Source organism: Dromiciops gliroides, chromosome 5, assembly GCF_019393635.1.
Source record: "Dromiciops gliroides isolate mDroGli1 chromosome 5, mDroGli1.pri, whole genome shotgun sequence".
Lineage (NCBI taxonomy): Eukaryota > Metazoa > Chordata > Mammalia > Microbiotheria > Microbiotheriidae > Dromiciops > Dromiciops gliroides.
In genome coordinates this window covers 155,553,517-155,572,940 of record NC_057865.1, presented here as the reverse complement: position 1 = coordinate 155,572,940, position 19,424 = coordinate 155,553,517, and the positions used below count along the sequence as shown (strand labels likewise).

Sequence of the window (19,424 nt, the reverse complement as noted above, 5' to 3'; positions counted from 1 at the left end):
CCTGCCTGAATTTTGAGTAAGGGAAAAACACAAATGGGCTACTAAAAGCAGAGGTTGAGGGTCACCAAAAGAAAATAACATGTCTAAACATATGAGGGACCACAGTTTTGCTTACTTTTATAAGTAAATTGGGGGGCAGTTAGGTGGCATAGTGGATAAAGCACCGGCCCTGGAGTCAGGAGTACCTGAGTTAAAATCCAGCTTCAGACACTTGACACTTACTAGCTGTGTGACCCTGGGCAAGTCATTTCATCCTCTTTGCCTCAGTTTCCTCATCAGTAATATAAGCTGGCGAAGGAAATGGCAAATCATTCCATCATCTTTGCCAAGAAAATGCTCCAAAAGGGGTCACAAAGAGTCAGATACAATTGAAAATAACTGAAAAAAGCCACACAAAAGGATTCCTACATGCCAAATCTCGATTTATAAAAAAGCACATATTAGCAGTGCCTATGTTCTATTGTATTTTCATTATTTTTTAAACTGTTTCCCAATTACCTTTCAATTTCATTTGGGTTTCCTTTGGGAGTGTTGCTGGCTCTATCTGTGTTTGACACTTCTGGTGAAAAGGAAAAAGAACTCTAAATCAGAACACCTAGATTTGAGTTTTAACTCTGAAACTTTCTTGCTGTGTGACTTAACAAGCTATGTAACATCTCCTAATCTTACTTTTCTTGTCTGCAAAAATGATATCATAATCCTGCCTCAATCAGTGACACAATCTCCAAACATTTAAGGAGCCTTTATTATATATAAGTAACTGTGCTTGGCATTCAGGATACAAATACAAATATGAACCCTACCCTGTTTTCAACTAATTTACATTATACTAGTCCTGAAAGGATTACTTCAAGGAGGGGAAAAAAAAAAAAAACAAACCCTGATCCTCAAAATGCTATTTAATTGTGAAATACTTACTTTGGTAATGTGTAGCCAAAAAAGAACACCCTCCATATGTAACATTTTAGTTAAGTGAAAGATGTTATTTTAATATTCTTATATGCAGATTAGACATATCATCTGTAAAACTTGACTGTCTTTGAAGACTTAAAAATCATTTAGAACAATTTTTATTTGACTGTATTTTGGGGGGGGAGGGGGCAGGGCAATGAGGGTTAAGTGACTTGCCCATGGTCACACAGCTAATAAGTGTCAAATATCTCAGGCAGGATTTGAACTCAGGTCCTCCTGAATCCAGGGCCGGTGCTTTATCCACTGCACCACCTAGCTGCCCTATTTGACTGTATTTTTACAGCATTTTATATATTTCAAATTAACTGCTTCATCTGATACCAGTAGACTGTAAGTACTTTGACATCAGAGGAACCTTTATATTTACAACCTTGTATCCCTAGCACCTAGGAGAGTGCCTTGCTTACAGGAAGTTCAATAAAATAACATGCTCTTTGAAACTCACTGTGAGGGGGCTAGGGCAAGGACTGTGATCTCCATCTAACATTTTGGAAAAATTCAAGCACCTAAAGGAGAAAAAAGCTTGCCCAAGGCCATGCAAATAATGGCCAAGCCCCAACTAAAGTTCCATTTCTTATTTCTTATCCAGTGCATTTTATAATGTACTATAATCATTCATGAGATTGTTATGATTATGAAGACATTGGCAAAAAATAGTATTTTCTCTTCCACTTGTCAATGATATGAAATAAACAAAAAACTTCTGTGTACAACTTGATAGTCATGCTGAGATTATCTTGGTTCCAAGTAAAAGGAAACCTGAAAAAAATGTGGATAGACACATTCTTATTCTGGTTCTCTTCTTTGAATCTCAGTTATCACGTATATTAAATGAAAGTGAATACATCGGGGCAGCTAGATGGCGCAGTGGTTAAAGCACCGGCCCTGGATTCAGGGGTACCTGAGTTCAAATCCAGCTTCAGACACTTGACACTTACTAGCTGTGTGACCATGGGCAAATCACTTAACCCCCATTGCCTAAAAAAAAAAAAAAAAAAAAAAAAAAAAGTGAATACATCATTTTAAGGGGAAAATAAGTAAATCTTATTTACTGTTTATAAGTCCTTTCCCCATGGAAAAGTATGTAGACTTACCAAACTGAGAACATGGATCTTTATTTAAATGGGAAATGAATAATTTGAGTAACCTCAGATCCAGTAGAGAGATAAAAACCCTTTAAGTGTCATTCACAAACAATTTCATTATGCTCACCTTTTATTAACAAGTTCTAAATCTTTTTATTCAGAGAACTGCTCATACATATCTAATATTCCTGCATAGTCTTTCATACATGTGCTTTTAAATCTGATGCCTCCGCCCGCTGGTACAAGAGGGTCAAGAAACAAACAAAAAGAGCATTTACCAAATATAAATCCCTCAGTAAGAAGGCACAGCAAGTCAAATAACAATAAAGAAAGGTACACAAAATTATTTTAGTTACTATATCCAACTTTCAAAAAAAATAGCCATTATACATATGGTGGCAAATTCCAAATGATATAATCATTGTTTAATATTTTGTGAACACCTAGAATAGGCTAGGGGGAAAAAATCAGGATTTTTTTAAATATTAAAAAAAGGTTATGAGAAATAAGAAATTACCTTAATGTCCAGTTTGACACTATTTAGCACCAATTTGATCTGAGATTGTTTTGTAAGCACTCAGAGATTTATTCTTTTTTCTTTGAGAAACCTTATTTAAAAGAACATTAGCATTCTAAAATGTATATGAAGTTGCTTTTATTTGGCAGATGAAGGAATTTTGGGTTTTTTAGTAGGGGATAGTATATATGTATAGCTATATCCATAGATATATGGATTATAAATATATAGATTACATATAAGTATTATATATATATATCAGTAGATACATAGAATACATTATATATATTTATGCATAGTTAGTATTTCAGACAGACCGTACAGATAGAAAACAAGTTGGGCCCAGTGTTAAATAAGCTGAATTGCTATTGAAAAATTGTACTTCCTCTACTGATCCCAAACATCCCATGGAAAACAAAAGCCCATCTTTTCAGTGCCAGTATTCTACCAATGTTGCTATAGGGGAGTAAGACATGGAGTATAATACCCCCAAAGAATTAATAATGATTCATTTGGGTATTGATTATTTAAGATAGATAGATAGATAGATATTGTTAGACCCTTATAGCTAACCTTGAAGCAGGATCACAGATTAAAGACTAGTCCAATTATTGCATTTTAAAGTTGGGTAAGCTGTGGCCTAAAGATGTTGACTTGCTTGAGGTCACACAGGTAGTAAGCATCAAAGGCAGGATTTCAGTTCATGAGCTATTTTACTTTCCACTGCCCTACATTGTCTTCCTATTAATTTTTTAGATATTATTTCAGTTCTCCACTGTTTATGTATAAAGAGTCATATCATTGGGGTAGCTAGATATGTGGATAGAGCACCGACCTTAGAGTCAGAAGGACCTGAGTTCAAATCCAGCCTCAGACACTTGACACTTACTAGCTGTGTGACCCTGGGCAAGTCACTTAATCCCAATTGCCTCACCCCCCCACCAAAAAAAAAATAAATTTTAAAAAAGAGTCATATCATTATGGACATGGACTTATGGACTATTTTTTTTAAACTGAGAAGGACCTTACAGTTTAATCTAACTCCTCACTGTACAATTCAGAAGACTGGAGACCTGAGAGTCACATGAATTTACACAGATATCTAGTATATGTCCAGGATTAAAATCCAAATCTCTTGAAAGCCTCCCTAGGGTTTGAGGCTTCCCCTGAAGCCTCATGTCACTAAGAGAAGAAATGGACTAATCTACTCCATTTGTTGAAACCTTCCTTTTGGAGTTCTTTATCCTACCAAATGATTTCCTTTTCTTTTAAAATTGCCTAGGAGGGCAGCTAGGTGGTGCAGTGGATAGAGCACTGGCCCTGGATTCAGGAGGACCTGAGTTCAAATCTGACCTCAGACACTTGACACTTACTAGCTTTGTGACCCTGGGCAAATCACTTAACCTCAGTTGCCTCACCACAAAAAAAAAAAAAAAAAGAAAAAAGAAAATTATATATAATTGCCTAGGAAAACTATCAAATTTGATGATTCTTTTTTTTTCTATTGTGGAAAACTTTTGCAAATGGTTTTATTTACAATGCCAAGTTCCTTAAAGGGCAAGTCAGATATCAAGAAAACTAAAAGTTTAAAGCCAGACAATAACTGGACAAACTGCTTTACAAAATAAGAAAAGGAAAGCCAAAAGTGCCACTTTCCGTACAGAACCCACACAGTTTCAGTTTTATTCAGACCAAAGTAAAAAGACTTTTGATTATACAGGTTTAAACAGCCATAGGATTAGACTCTGGACTCAAAGAACACTACACATGCAATGGGAACGATTGATATCCTGCTAATACAATGAATTTGCTGCTCCATTTGTCTAATATTAACAATTATAAACAGAGCAGTGCAACTCGTTATTTGGAATGATACTTACAGTGTCACGGTGTCAACAGGCACAAAACTTCACTTTTCTTCACACCACTGGTTCTCTTTGCTTACCTGGACTTCTTCCTCTTCAGTGAAGTCATTCTTGATATTGAATGTTTTGTGAATCTCTTCTGGAGTTTTCCCCTTGATCATATTTGTAAAGGTCTTGCATGTGACATCAAGCAAACCCTTAATGTCTAAGTAGTTTGCAGCCAGAATAAGTTCAAAAGGGGTTCCTTGGTCAACTTTGAGGAATTCTTGGTCCCAAACAGGAATATCATCTGTTTGCTTCTCTTTGTTCTCATCATCTTCAGGAGGAGGATCATCCTTGTAGTGGGTACACCACTGAATTACCTTTTTAAAAATTGCTGCATTAACATTTGGTAGAGGAACTGGATAATCATCCATTCCCAGATCTTCCAACATGGTCTTGATAGTTACAGACTGTTTTGCAATTTCAACATCAACTTCAAATATCTCTCCATCGGAGCCCTGCAACTTAATTGAAGGCATTGTTCCATATCCCTGGGGCCCCAGCGGGCAAGGTGGCAGAGCTGAGAAGGCCGGGTGGGCTAAGGGGCAACGCAGAGCACCAAGACCACAAATTTGATGATTCTTACCTGTCTGAATCATATTTTGAAAGACAACATCAACATTGTCTCCCTCCAGGAGGTCTGGACCCCTCTCTAGATTGAAGAAAATTCAATCCATATCATCCGTGACAATGATGAAATGCTCAGGGTTCAGCTTCAGGACCTCATGCTCAAATTCATACAGAAATTCTAAATTAAAGGGGTTGCACTAGATTTCATCTGAGGTCACTCCCAGCTCTAGGATTGTATGAAAACTCAGGTCATTTATGCTTAATCAACAACATGGCTTCCAACATGGGGAGAACTGAGAAAGGAAGTGGCAGACAGTCATGAGGAATCACTGATCCCATGCCACTTTCTTGTTTATGCTACATGGATCAGAAACCACTGGAGAGTCTTTAGGTTATCTTTCTCCTTGTTTTTTGTTTTGTTTTGTTTTGTTTTGGTGGGGCTATGGGGGTTAAGTGATTTGCCCAGGGTCACACAGCCAGTAAGTGTCAAATGTCTGAGGCCAGATTTGAAATCAGGTACTCCTGAATCCAGGGCCGGTGCTTTATCCACTGTGCCACCTAGCTGCCCCCCTCCTTGGTTTTAAAGAAAGTCCTCTTTTATTCTCAGACCTGGACTTGGCTTGAGTACTGAAGAAAATGGATGTTCCTGAGAGAAATAGTTTGGGATTAATGCACAGAAATAGATCTTTCTGGATTTCCATCACTGCCTCAGGGAGATACTTTTGGGTAAATTCTAGACTTTTCTTTCTAGTTTAGGTCTCCAAGTATTCTAAGTATAAGCCAACAGGATGTTCATTGGTTGTAGTGGCCAATGGCAAAGGTGATTCTTAAAGACTTGGCTGATTTAGTGGAAAAGTAAGGTGCCTAGATCAACTTGTTTATTTTCAACATTTTGCTTGGCTTGAAAAGGGCAGCTAGTCAGTTTGGTAATATTCGTTTGCTTCCTTTATTGCCTTCCTCAGAGAAATGTGAATCAAAAGATGGCTTTTCAGGAAAAGAGCAGAATAAACCACATCAGTCTTTAGCTTATTTGTAAGAACTTCCTTTTAAATAAATGGTAGGCATTTTTACCAAAAAAGAAAGAAAATCTCAGCATAAACTACTTATTTTTCCTATTCTTTCTCTTGAAATCTTTCCAGTCAATAGTGTATTGGTGATTTTAATTAGTAATCAGTGGATCATTATAATGCCAATTTAGAGTGCAAATCTCCTTTTTGTAACATTTAGCTGCCTTTAACATATGGTGACACTTTATATAGTCTTAAATGACATAATTCCTGAATTAATTCTCTTTATTTTAAAACAATGTCATAATATTTAATAATGGGATTTAAAGTATGTCAGAGCAGAATCTAACAAAGTCCTAATTTTTAAAAAATCCCTATTCAATGTACTGAGATTTTCCCAGAACAGGATATAAAGAATCTGGATATACATTATGACTACGAGGGGAAAAAAAAAACCAACACACACGTCTGGAAAGCATTCTAAATCCGTCTTATTGATGGTCCAGGTGAAACAATAAAGAGAGGGATATCAGGGCATTCTATCTGGGATACAGTATCTCACATCGTTTTCTGGAATCTTATAATAAGAAAAAGGAATTATTTTCATGTTCTAGAAATGTTACACTCTGAATAAGGACTGAGCCCACTTATCTCTGTCAGAGTAGCTATTCTACTAGTTCTAATCCATTGCATGACTCTTGAAGACCTCTTTCTCATTACCCAGACAATCTAAGCTGAACTACATTATAGCTTTCATTCTGTTGAATTCCCATAGCATTTGTTCTAGACATTTATTTATTTATTTTTGTGTTTTCAAATTCTTCCCTGCATTAGAAGTATTTGTGTGCCTTATCACCTCTACTAGTCAAAGGATAGCATACGGAGTCTGAGTGTTCTTTGTACTATTTCATACAGCACCTCCCACAATATGCTGAATGTAGTAATCATTTAACACATTGTCTTTAAGGGAGCACGTTAATTTCTTGAGTCTAGATATTCCCATTTGCTTAGTTAGAATTATCGTGACCAAAGGATCATGTTAAAACCCCTCATTTTCTGGCCAAAGAGAACTACTTATGAAACAATCCCTTTTAAATAAAAATTTCAGTATTATATCACTTCAGTGGAGAGAGTACCCATACTTAGGAAATCACAGATCCTTTAAATTCAAGTCAGATTTCTCATTAAGTTCTAACAAGGAAGGACCTACAAAACTATGAGTCATCATGGAAATATTCTCATAGAAGCTTAAGAGACAAACACATTCAGATCATTTCCCTTGTGTGGATCAAAAGCATGAACTATATCTATGTCTGAAAAAAAAATCATCAGTGATAGACATTATTGCTTTGCTACTGGCTGGCCATGAAAAGGAATCAATTGTGTAACAATCTATTTAATATTAATGTGGCAGATATCCATCATTTTGGCCATGTAAATATAACCATGTTTGTATTTAAATCACCTAGGTAACTACATAACCTTTTAAATTAACAAGTTTTAATGTATAAGAACATTTTAGTTCTGAAAACAAAACAAAACAAAAAACAAAAACAGTGACAGTGAGGTAGAATTTGGAAAGATGGAAAAGAAGGAATGGAGGGAATGAAGTCTTTCCAGGATAGGGAATAACACTGATTAAGATAGTAAATGAGCAATGGATGTTCTGAAGACGGTAACTAGATGAAACCTAAGGCCTCACAGGAATAAGTGGTGGTGGATACACTTAGAAAATTGGGAGAAAGCCAAAAGCCAAATGCCAAATGCAAGAGCCTTGCATGCCAGGATGTGGAATTCAGACTTTCTCTTGTAGGCAACAGGAAACCATAGATTTTTTTTAAAACAATGGAATGATAAAAGACTTAGACTGATAGTTTTATATAAGATAAATTATACTTAAGTAAAAAAGGATTTCAGTTAAGATTTAATTTCAATAATCTTTCAGTTACCTGAGGCCTCTGTCTTCTATTTTAAAGTTAAATTTAATAAATCTACTAAATATCTACTATGTGCAAGGTGTCAGGAGATACAGAGAAAATAATGAAAAGCTCTCTCTCTCCTTAAAGAGTTTGCAAAATGCTCTTTAGAGTATACCAGATATAAACAGCTAAGTAAATAAAAGGAAAGTTAAGGAAAGGAGTGAGCACAGCTTGGGAGATTGGAAAAGGGGGACCTGGGCCACCCCTGAAGGAAACTAAGGATTGTAAAATAGTGGAAAAGTGGGGTAGAGTGCCCTCTAGGAAGGAGACACAGCCCAGGCTGATTCATAGATGTTTGATATGTAATGCCAAATTCTGGGAATAAGAAATAATCCTATCTGACTAGAATATGGAATGCTTGAAGGAAAGTAGTGTGAGAAGTGTCCAGAAAAGTAGGCTAGAGCCAGATTTTGAAGATTGTAATCACAAAAACAACAGACAGCTGAGTACACACATACACACAAACTCACAAACACTCCCTTTGGAATGTATGTATGTATGTATGTATGTATTGTAACGATTGGAATGACGCCACCTGCTGAAGACTTACTGTAGAAAAGCTCCACCACAAGGTGAAGGTCTTTGAGGGCAAGACCATGCGTCTTTTCTTTGGCGTCAGGAAGTGACGTTTGCTGGTGGGAGGAAGAAGGGGGAGCCTGGCGCTCTGACTCAATGCTCTTTCCTGTGGATTCTGGTGGAGAGTGGAGCTAGGAATGCTCTCTCCCTTTAATAGGTAGATGAATGTAGGCCTTTCCCTCTCTCTTTACCAAATTCTCATTCTCCTTAATAAATGCTTAAAAGTCTAACTCTTGCTAAAGCTTATAATTTATTGGTGACCACTCATTAGATATTTTAGACAGACTAGCTAGAATTTTAGCCTTAACAGTATGTATGTATATATTCCCTTTGGTGATAATGGTACCCTGGATCCCTTAGCCAGCCACTTCTTCAGTCCCTCATAGAGCAACATTTCTGTCTCATATGTCATAAGGAGCACAGACCTGGATATATATTATGGAAATAATTAGACAACTGCATACACACACACCTCCAGGGAGGCACAGAACACATTCTCATTTGAATGATGGGAAGTCTAGACATCCCAAAACACTGTGGCTGCTCTCAAAACAAATTAGTTCTAAATCTTCTCCCTTGGGTCCCTTTTACTCAGATCAATCACCTCCATACCTTCTGTACACTACCTTTCCTGCCCATACTAAGATACCTCATGGACCAACCTATAAAATAGTTAACATGATTTAGTGTGAGATACAGACCTCCATTGAGATAGGGATACTGGGAAGAGGAAGAATAAAAAATGCAAAAAGTAATGTATTTATACAGAACAATAAGTGATGTGTTGATTGATGTACTATGTAGTTGGGCTTGGAAAAAAGGAGAAATCAATGTGAAGAAGTTTAAGCAAAAGGAAGAGAATGATAGTATCTTGACATCAAAAGTAATAGGAAAGTCAAGAAAGGAAGCAAATTTGGGCTGGAAGTGATGGAATTCATTTTTTGCTTTTTGTGTTTTAGGTGATAGATTGCATTGATAAACAAATTTAGATTTAATTTAAATTTAATTTATTGATCAAATTTTCTTGTCTGGAAATTATCTGAATAAATGAACCAGAACAGATTGATATGGCTCATTCTTTTTCCATCACATCTATACATCCTGTGCTTAAGGAATGCAACAATAATATAATTTTCTGGAAGCTCTGAAATAACCCTTATTTGGAAAGAATGGTGACATGGAGTTTTTAATAGATCACCAGCCCAGTCCATTATAATTTGCATATTTAGTATAACTTCAAGATCATGTGCAAACAATAAGTGAAACAATATAGCACTATGCTTTCATTTTAGAGAAGTTTAGTGAGTCAATTTATTGTTTCATTAAGCTCCTTAAACATTCTTCCTGCATAGAGTAATAGCTACACTGTGGGTCACAGCCATGCCTTTGCTAATGATTTAGTGTTCTTGTTTGCTTGGGGGGCATAATGGTAAAATAGGATGCAAGTATGGAAACAAATGCTTGTAATTTGTTACTGAACTACTCTTTCTATAACTTGAATTAAGAAAGCTAGAAAGATAACATCCAACTTTGGTTTTCCTTTCTTTATCTTCCTTTCATTCTTTTATTTTTCCTTTCTTCCTTTATTTCCTCCTGCATTTTATATCATGTATGCATAGTTTGGTATTTTTTTTAATGTTGTTACCCATTATTTTATGGCTGTGTCATTCACACTAAAAAAAAAAAGTACCATAGACCACATAAATTAAAGCAAATAACTTGTAGATTCTTCTAGGTCTGAGGAAAAGCAGTGTGCCATATTGGATACAGAGTTCACTTCAGGACCAGGAAGTTCTGTTTTTGAAGCTCACTCTGGTTGTATAATCCTGAGCAAGTCATTTAACCTCTTAATTCTGTGGGTCTGTCTGTATCTTAAGGCTCTAAGTTTGAGGAAAGGTATGACCTGCATTAGTGGAGGGAGTATGTGGTATTTCCCATACAAAATGACATCATAGGCACAAGTAGGTGGTGCAGTGGATAAAAAACCAGCCCTGGATTCAGGAGGACCTGAGTTCAAATCCAGCCACAGACACTTGACACTAGCCATGGGACTCTGAGCAAGTCACTTAGCGCTCATTGCCCTGCCAAAAATAATAAAGTAAAATAAAATAAAGAATAAGCATGCTTAAGGGGGCAACTAGGTGGTGCAGTGGATGAAGCACAAGCCCTGGATTCAGGAGGACCTGAGTTCAAATCCAGCCTCAGACACTTGATACTTACTAGCTGTGGGATCCTGAGCAAGTCACTTAACCCTCATTGTCCTGTAAAAAAAAAAAGAGAAAGAGAGAAAAGTATGCAAAATTAAATCACAAGTCCAGTCCCTATCTAAATATTAAAGTTTAATCTCTCTTAAGATGCTTCCTATACTTACATGGTTTTTAAAAGTTTCAGATGTCTCTAGAAATGTATCATCAGTTCTTAACCAATGAAAAATGCTTTATGTTATAGCCCAAGGATGGCTCTAAAACACATTAAGCAACACCACGATATCAAAAATGACATTATGTCTGCATGTGGTTTTATCAGTCCTTTATTTCTACTGAAAAGTCTCTGTTACATATTGGCCATATAAATAATTAAGTATCTGTTTAACTTTCTGCCTTTCACTTCCATGATATTCCACTTAAGCAGTCTACTTGTCTATTTTGTCTGCTCCTCCTGCTAACAGACAGTAGCTCTTTTATATCAAAGAAAATGTTTTATGTGGATTAACTACCATCTGCTGAATTCACAGCAAATCATTTTGTAGTTAAGACTATTTTATAAATGATGCAACATATAATTGGTAATTATGGAAATCATGAGTGTGTGTTTGTTCTTCTGATTATTTGTCTGTAAGTAGTTAGAGTATGGGTTAATAAACAAACTAAGATGAGAATAAAATTCATTGATAGCCAAAGAGGAGGATTTTATGATGGATTTCATTTGCCCCCTCTTAGGTAACTCAGACTTTTTCTGTCTAAAAGACTGAAATCTGGAAAGTATTTGACTTATTTAATATCTGTCAGCAAAAAAAAAAATAGACAAAACCTTTGAATTTTGAATTTTATCATCATATCAGTTCAGTGTTGCCATCACCAAAAACACACTTGGCCTTTTTTATTGCTAGTTTTGCAATAAGGTACACACTTATGTAAATTCATAATTCTTATAGTCCAAGAGCAAAATTAAAGAGCCTTACAAAGGAGGCATGGCATGTATTGAAAGACAGTAAAGGTGGATTTTAAAGAGAATGTGGATTGTTGACCAGGAATACAATCAGAAAGACATGTACCATGTTACAAAGCTCAAATTATGTTACAGTAAAGATATTTGCATAACAATCCGTTACAGGGAAAAAAAGAAAAAAAGTAGATCAGTGAAATAGAAAAGTAAGACCTATATTCATATTTATATCATAGTCAAGTACTTAATAAAATAAAGAGGAAAGTCCTCTTTATTTGACAAGAATATATCAGGCATTGTTATTGTAAGTTATATAACTATGTTAGGGACAGCTAGGTGGTAAAGTGGATAGAGCACTGACCCTGAAGTCAGGAGGACCTAAGTTCAAATCTCACCTCAAAGAAATGTCTTACAAGCTATATGACCCTGAGCAAGTCACTTAACTCCAATTGCCTTAAATAACTGGAACCATCTCCAGTTGTCCTGATATCTATTTTTGCTATGGGGTAGCCTAGATGGCTCTGGAGGAGAGAATGAGGTTTGTAACCTTGCACAGCCCTCCCTCACTTAAATCCAAGTCACTGCAAGTCATAACATCACCCTGGTGTCATGGTCTTCTTCGAGAATGAAGGACAACCAACTAACTTTGTTAGTTTGTGATGAGGCTTTTTAATGGTTTTAATGATTTTTCTCTGAAGGGGATAGACTTCATGAAGAAGAAAACCTAAATTACAGTCTCTTAACTTGGTTACTATTTAATACATATACCTTGTCATGAATTATCATTCTGTATGAAGAAACATAGCCCTTTTAAAACCTTATATTTGCATTTTTTTTTAGTGAGGCAATTGGGGTTAAGTGACTTGCCCAGGGTCACACAGCTAGTAAGTGTTAAGTGTCTGAGGCCGGATTTGAACTCAGGTACTCCTGACTCCAGGGCCGGTGTTCTATCCACTGTACCACCTAGCTGCCCCTATATTTGCATTTCTTAATAAATTTTACAAATTGTGCAAAAAAAATTGTACTATCATCTTGCTCAAATTGTGGTATAATAATGGAAAGAATGTTATTGTGTAATAAGGAAGAATGAATATAAAATTCTAGAAAAATAAGGTGAGACTTTATTGAATGATCTATTTTAAAGAAAGCATAGCCAGAAAAACAGCATAAAAATGAATTCAATGACAGAAATGAGAAAAGGTACAAGAGAAGAAAAGTGTCTTGTACTGTAAATAGTAACTACTCTATTAGTACCTTTATCTTGGGTGTTTTAGGAGACTTCACTGAGGATCAGGAATTATGCGTATGTTAAGTTTCTGCTGGGTCAAATAAAATACACCTATAAGGGGGCAGCTAGATGGCACAGTGAATAAAGCACTGGCCCTGGATTCAGGAGGACCTGAATTCAAATCCAGCCTCAGACACTTGACACTTACTAGCTGTGTGACCCTGAGCAAGTCATTTAACCCTCATTGCCCCCCCCATACAAAATATATATATATATCCATAAAATATTTTTCATAAGTTAATAGCACAAAGTGGCTACAATGACAATCTTGAGTCATAGTGCTTTAAGAGGTAATTTTGTCAGCAAGTTATTTCACATTTTAATATTTTATTCTCTAACAAGCTAGGGCTTATTGAATTAGAAAAGTATATCAACATATCCAAATCAATAAGGAAACAGGCTTAAAATGGTTAACTTTTTTGGAAGTAGAAACTTGTTAAATTTAGGGCATCACTGGTATGATATAACCAGAGATATCAGCTAGAGGTTTATCTCCTTTCCCCCTACTTTTGAATTTATACTAGATAATTGTCACTCTAATAAATTATTGGAAACAAACAAATGTATACTAAAAGTGTATATAAAATGAACAAGAAAAAGGGCAAAGAAGAGTCTCTGTACATTTATTTGCTATTTCATTATTCATAGCAAAAATTTGAAGAATATTTTAGGAATATATAGTTATGAAGCATTTAATCTTGTTAATTAGTAGTACAATTTTGCTTTCATGTACAGGGGTCCCTCACAAAAGAAAAACATCTTCAGTGTTTCCCTATCCTCTTTATAATTTCCAAACTTCAAATAATTATGATGCTTTGTTGTTGTTGTTGTTTTTATTGTTAGACTGTGTTAACTAGGGAGAAATTCTAAAATGCTATTTAATGTTAATCTTGATATTTCTGTGCCTTATAGTATAGCACCTATCTTTATCTGACAAAGCAGACTATCTTCTATAAACAAATGTTTAGAAGCTCAACCCAACAGTGGGATTGGTCAGGAAAATATTCTGTTGCTCCTTTGTAGATGCCTTATAAAAAAGAATGCTAATCTGTTAGATTTAAAGCTAAATTTACTATAAGCACTTTACTACTGACAATCAGAATTATGATATTCCGTGGCTGGGTTAATCTCATTACTATTGCTATAGCTCCTGGAACTGGTCACCCAAAATCCATCTTTTTAAAAAGTAATTTGAACATCTAAAATGAGCATACTAGGGGCAGCTACGTGATGCAGTGGATAGAGCATTGGATTCAGGAGGACCTGAATTCAAATCCAACCTCAGACACTTGACACTTACTAGCTGTGTGACCCTGGGCAGGTCACTTAACCCCAATTGAGTCACCCCCCCAAAATAAAGTAAAATAAACAATAAAATGAGCATACTGATTGTTTGTTGTTGTCATTGTTATTGTTGTAGAATTTTTTTTATCTGATTTTGTCTTTTGGTCAGTTGCTTTTATTCTGCATCACTGCCAAAATGATTACCGGTGCAACTGAAGGAGTGACTGGAGCCTGGCATAGTAGGCAAACATTATCATATATATACATATATACATATATACACATGCATATATAGATATATAAAATAGCAATAGCCTTTCCTCATTGGAGTTTCATATTAAGTAAATGAATGATGTCTTTATATTTCCCTTTCAACTTAAAATAAAGATTTTGTACAAACTGGTAAACGTGGTAATGTTTTACATAATCATACATATATAACCTGTATCTGATTGTTTGCTACCTCAGGGAGGGGTCAGGGGAGGGAGGGAATGAGGAATAAAAATTGGAACCCCAAACTATAAATAAAAATGTTTATTATTTTTTTAAAAACCCTGTAAAGGCAATATTATAGAACAGTGAGTGGTTAAAAAAAATAATTTGATAGGGGGCAGCTAGGTGACGCGGTGGATAAAGCACTAGCCCTGGATTCAGGAGTATCTGAGTTCAAAGCCAGCCTCAGACTCTTGACACTTACTAATTGTGTGACCCAGGGCAAGTCACTTAACCCTCACTGAACTGCAAAAATAATTAATAATAATAATACAAAATTAACAATAATAACAATAATTTGATATTTCCCAGTAGCAGCCAAAAGACTGTTTATTAATCTTTTTATGAAAACTCTGTTGATCCTTTATGTGAATTTCTAAGGTCTTATGCTGTATAAAATATTAGACCTACTAAAAAGTGTAACCTCCAAAACATTTTCAATTCTTTTTTTTTTTTATGTTTGTTTTTGTTTTTGTTTTTTTACAAGGCAATTGGGGTTAAGTGACTTGCCAAGGGTCACACAGCTAGTAAGGGTTAAGTGTCTGAGGCCAGATTTGAACTCAGGTCCTCCTGAATCCAGGGCTGGTACTCTATCCACTGCGCCACCTAGCTGTCCCAACATTTTCAATTCTTTAAAAAAAAAACAGCTATAGTTTTTATTTAGTATAAAAAGTCAACATTGAAAATCTAATTGACTATCGATTAAGAATCTAGGCAGAAATAGCTTGAATGAATGAAACTGGTGACAATCTAAAAATCTCATTTTAACCATTATTTTTAAACTTTTCTTTCACTGAACCATTTATCAAAGCAACAAACCCACTTTCCCCTAGGATTATAGCCCTGTCCATGGCCAGGAGGAACTTGATGAACTTGGACTACATAATCTTAATATACAGATTGTTCACTGTAATTTGAATTTTAGATTAAGGCTATTGACTTTAAATACTTCAAAAGAAATATAAAAGTAAGGCAAATCAACCAGTCAATTGCATTAACTTTAATAACGAATAGAAATGGAAAATAGCAATTTACAATTTACCTAAACCTGTTATTATTTTATCCATCAGAGGATGACAATTAAAAATAAGGACATTCTAGAGGGCAGCTAGGTGGCGCAGTGGATAAAGCACCAGCCCTGGATTCAGAAGGACCTGAGTTCAAATCCTGCCTCAGACACTTGACACTTACTAGCTGGGTGACCCTGGGCAAGTCACTTAATCCTCATTGCCCCACCAAAACAAAAACAAAAACACACAAAAAAAGCAAAACAAACAAACAGAACACTATAAAAATAAGGACTTTCTTTCATAAGTTAGTTACTTACATATTAAAGTATTTCTAAGTTATTGGAAAATGCAGTGACTTTTTTTTAGGCCTAAAATTTTAAGTATCCTAAATGGTGCTTGTAGTGTTCTTTTATCTTAATCATTCAATTAAATACAAACTGTAGGCAAATTCTTCTCTAATTCTTTTGATTTATTGAGAAAAAAAAGGGGGGAAAGTAGTATATAGAGTATATTCTATGTGAATGACTAATCCTGTTTCCCTTTTCCTCCCCAAAAAGATTCATTCCTTTAATACTTCTATGATGCTTCCATTGATGCAGGTCATAATCCAGCCTCATCTTTTTGTCCTTAGTGTAACTCTTGCCATGTTCTCTTATAATGTCTCCCTTGAAGATCTATCCAGTATACTGGAGGCCTTCCTTTAAATTATTTTCTACCTCATGGGCGTTATTTCCATTGTATTGTCAGTCCAGTCCAGGCCCATCCAAGAAATAGTTCCCCCTTACTTCATATTTTCTGTTCATACATGTCTTTGATAATATTCCTTGCCCCATATCTTGTGTGTAAGTCATCACTGAAAATACATTGCAGCCTATTCCTACTCACCATGTATCTTTCCATTGATTTTGGGTCACACAAAACTGTGATTCCTCAAATATCATGTTACAAAATTCATAACCATATGGCATTATCAGAGTCCTATAAGAATCAGTTGCCTGTGTGAATTCATATCATCAGTAAGTTACAACAAATGTCAACGTCCAAATATAATTAGAAGAATTTGGATAGAAGATAAGGATGAGATGATATTGAATACAGTTGCAAAAGCTTCAAACTGATCTATTCAAATGAATGAACAGTTTTTAAATGGGAAATTGAAGAAGGTAAAACTTAATTATAAGGGGCAGCTAGATGGCGCAGTAGATAGAGCACTGGCCCTGGAGTCAGGAGTACCTGAGTTCAAATCCAGCCTCAGACACTTGACACTTAGTAGCTGTGTGACCCTGGGCAAGTCACTTAACCCCAATTGCCTCACTTTAAAAAAAACCAAACTTAATTATAGCAATGTGCTATAAAAAAAGGTTAACTGATATAAAATAGTTGTCACATTAAAGAGCCCAAAACATCAAAGAAACTACCTTACTCAGAAAACACTTGATTTTTACCAACCAAAGGAATGTGTTTGCCAACAGGAACGTCAATTAGAATAAACATTTTATAAGAATAGTCATAGAAGATTATAAGTAATGTTACATCATAACTCAGCAAAAAACCTGTAAAGAGGAAGGCAAATTTACAAAAATTCTATTGTGAAAGGTAACTGATCCATTCCTGAGAACATTCCAAGTTCAATAGTTAGAACAACAAATAGATAGAAAATGGAACTGATGTGTCACTAATTCTCCCACAAATTTTCTTCATTGATTGTTTTGGAGCAAGCATATTTGGACTGAAATACCTCAGTTTCTAATGTCCTTTACGAAAAAAATAAAATAAAATAGCAACTAAGAAGATGTAATTTGGAACACTGACTGGGCCATAGCATTTCAGAAGGCTCCACAAGCTTGTAAAAATATTTACTGTTGTCCCACATGTATGTCTTATATCAGGTCCAGATGGAAGGAAAATTCCCAGGAGTCACTGACAATTTTCAGGTACTCCAGTTTCTAAATGACATGGTACTGATTTTATTAAGTCACTAAATTCACAGGACTAGTCATGCATACATTCTGTAATTCATCATTCATGTTCCTATTATTTATTTTCATTAAACATCTTAAACTTGTTAACATTTTAAATTACACTTGTTTAGAATACTAATTTAATTGCTAAATATCATTATTATTTTCTGGTTCCAAAAAAGTCATGGTCCAACATGATGATATTGGGCTAAAAGGTGGGTCTCATTAAGAAACAAACAAACATAAAATAGTTTTGAATGGATAAATCTGAAGATAAAAAGATAATATAGATACTGGTATTATAAAATGGTTTCATTTAATTTCTGGTTGCTAATTGTGAGCATAAAAAATGTCAAGCTTCTTAAGCACCTAGGAAATCAGTCTTTGAGATGTACCAAGAAAAAGAACCATGTCTAAATGCTCATTTCAGTTTCATATGAAAAAAAAAAAAAGGATTGGTTCTCATTGATTTCCATTGGCACAGCTTTGTAGTTTTCCTTAAAAGTGTAGAAGTTGTTTTCTTTATGAACTCTGCTTCAGATATATGGACTTAGACTTTTCAGTCTGTTTTTGAAGTCTATCAGTAGACAGACATCCTCTGAAGTGTATATATTATGTCGGCTTAATAATGCTTTGTTTCCTTTTTAGCTTCTCCATGGGTTGATAAAACACGAACACCAAACAAGATTGATCTCTATGATGTACGCAGAAGGCCATGGTAAGATAACATACAAAAAAGAAAGAAAGAAAGAAAGAGAAAAAGAAAAGAAAAGAAAAAGAAAAGAAAGAAAAAGAGAAATTAACTATTTTGTCGAAAAAATAGGGGTTTTTTTGCTCCCACCATAAAAGGCAATGTAGCATAGTCAGAAGAACACTAGTCCAATAATCAGGATGACTGGAATTCAATTGAATGAGCTAATGCTTATCAACAATATGACTTTCTCTAACTTTACCTCTCTGAGCCTGAGGTCCTTATATATAAAATTAAATAATAACACATACTATCTCACAGAGTTACAGTTTAAAAAGTGATTTAGAAAACTGGAAGTACTATAAATTTACGTTATTATTACTTTGACACAGAGGAAATATGGCACAAAATATGGAAAACTGGCTGTAAAGTCAGGAAGACCTGGATTCAGATCTTGTTTCTGACATATATTGGCTCTGTGACCTTGAGCTAACTCAAATTCTCAACTCTCTAAGACTTTAATTTCCAGAGAAAGTGTTGGCCTGCATTAATAGATGGAGTTACCTCACTTGGAAGTTCCCTATACCAGTGAAATCATAGGTAAAGGCTCCATCTCCACCCCTGTTATTTTGACAAGCAGCACAATTGTTCAGTAAATCACTTGAGCGGCTTTCTAACTTAAGTTCAGTTAAAGGTATGCTAAATTAAGTTCACTAAAGAATACTGGTGTAAACCAAACCATGAGAACTAGGAATATTAATCCTTTGCATTTAATATTACCAGATGCACTAAATTAGCTAATTATATTCAATGCTAGTATTAATAATTCTTAGGTCATAGGACTCTCCATGGAGATATCCCACCAGAGAGGAGAGTATGGGACAGTATAGCTTGAGATGGGGAAGAAACAGGTCATCCCA

General features: G+C 35.2%; 2 protein-coding genes across 5 annotated transcripts in view; one reads left to right on the top strand and one right to left on the bottom strand.

The window, feature by feature from the left end:
• The window catches only part of CACNA2D1 (calcium voltage-gated channel auxiliary subunit alpha2delta 1), a 720,406-nt gene that overhangs the window by 548,171 nt on the left and 152,811 nt on the right, over positions 1–19,424 (top strand). For all 4 annotated transcript variants that reach the window (XM_043965811.1, XM_043965813.1, XM_043965810.1 and 1 more), the window contains exon 8: positions 18,462–18,531. In XM_043965811.1, coding sequence (XP_043821746.1) covers positions 18,462–18,531 — 70 coding nt within the window. The remainder of the gene's footprint in view (positions 1–18,461; positions 18,532–19,424) is intronic.
• LOC122727890 (S-phase kinase-associated protein 1-like) lies at positions 4,484–4,995 on the bottom strand. Its single transcript, XM_043965814.1, has one exon. It carries the CDS (start codon positions 4,958–4,960, stop codon positions 4,484–4,486), a length of 477 nt encoding a protein of 158 aa, XP_043821749.1. The 5' UTR covers positions 4,961–4,995.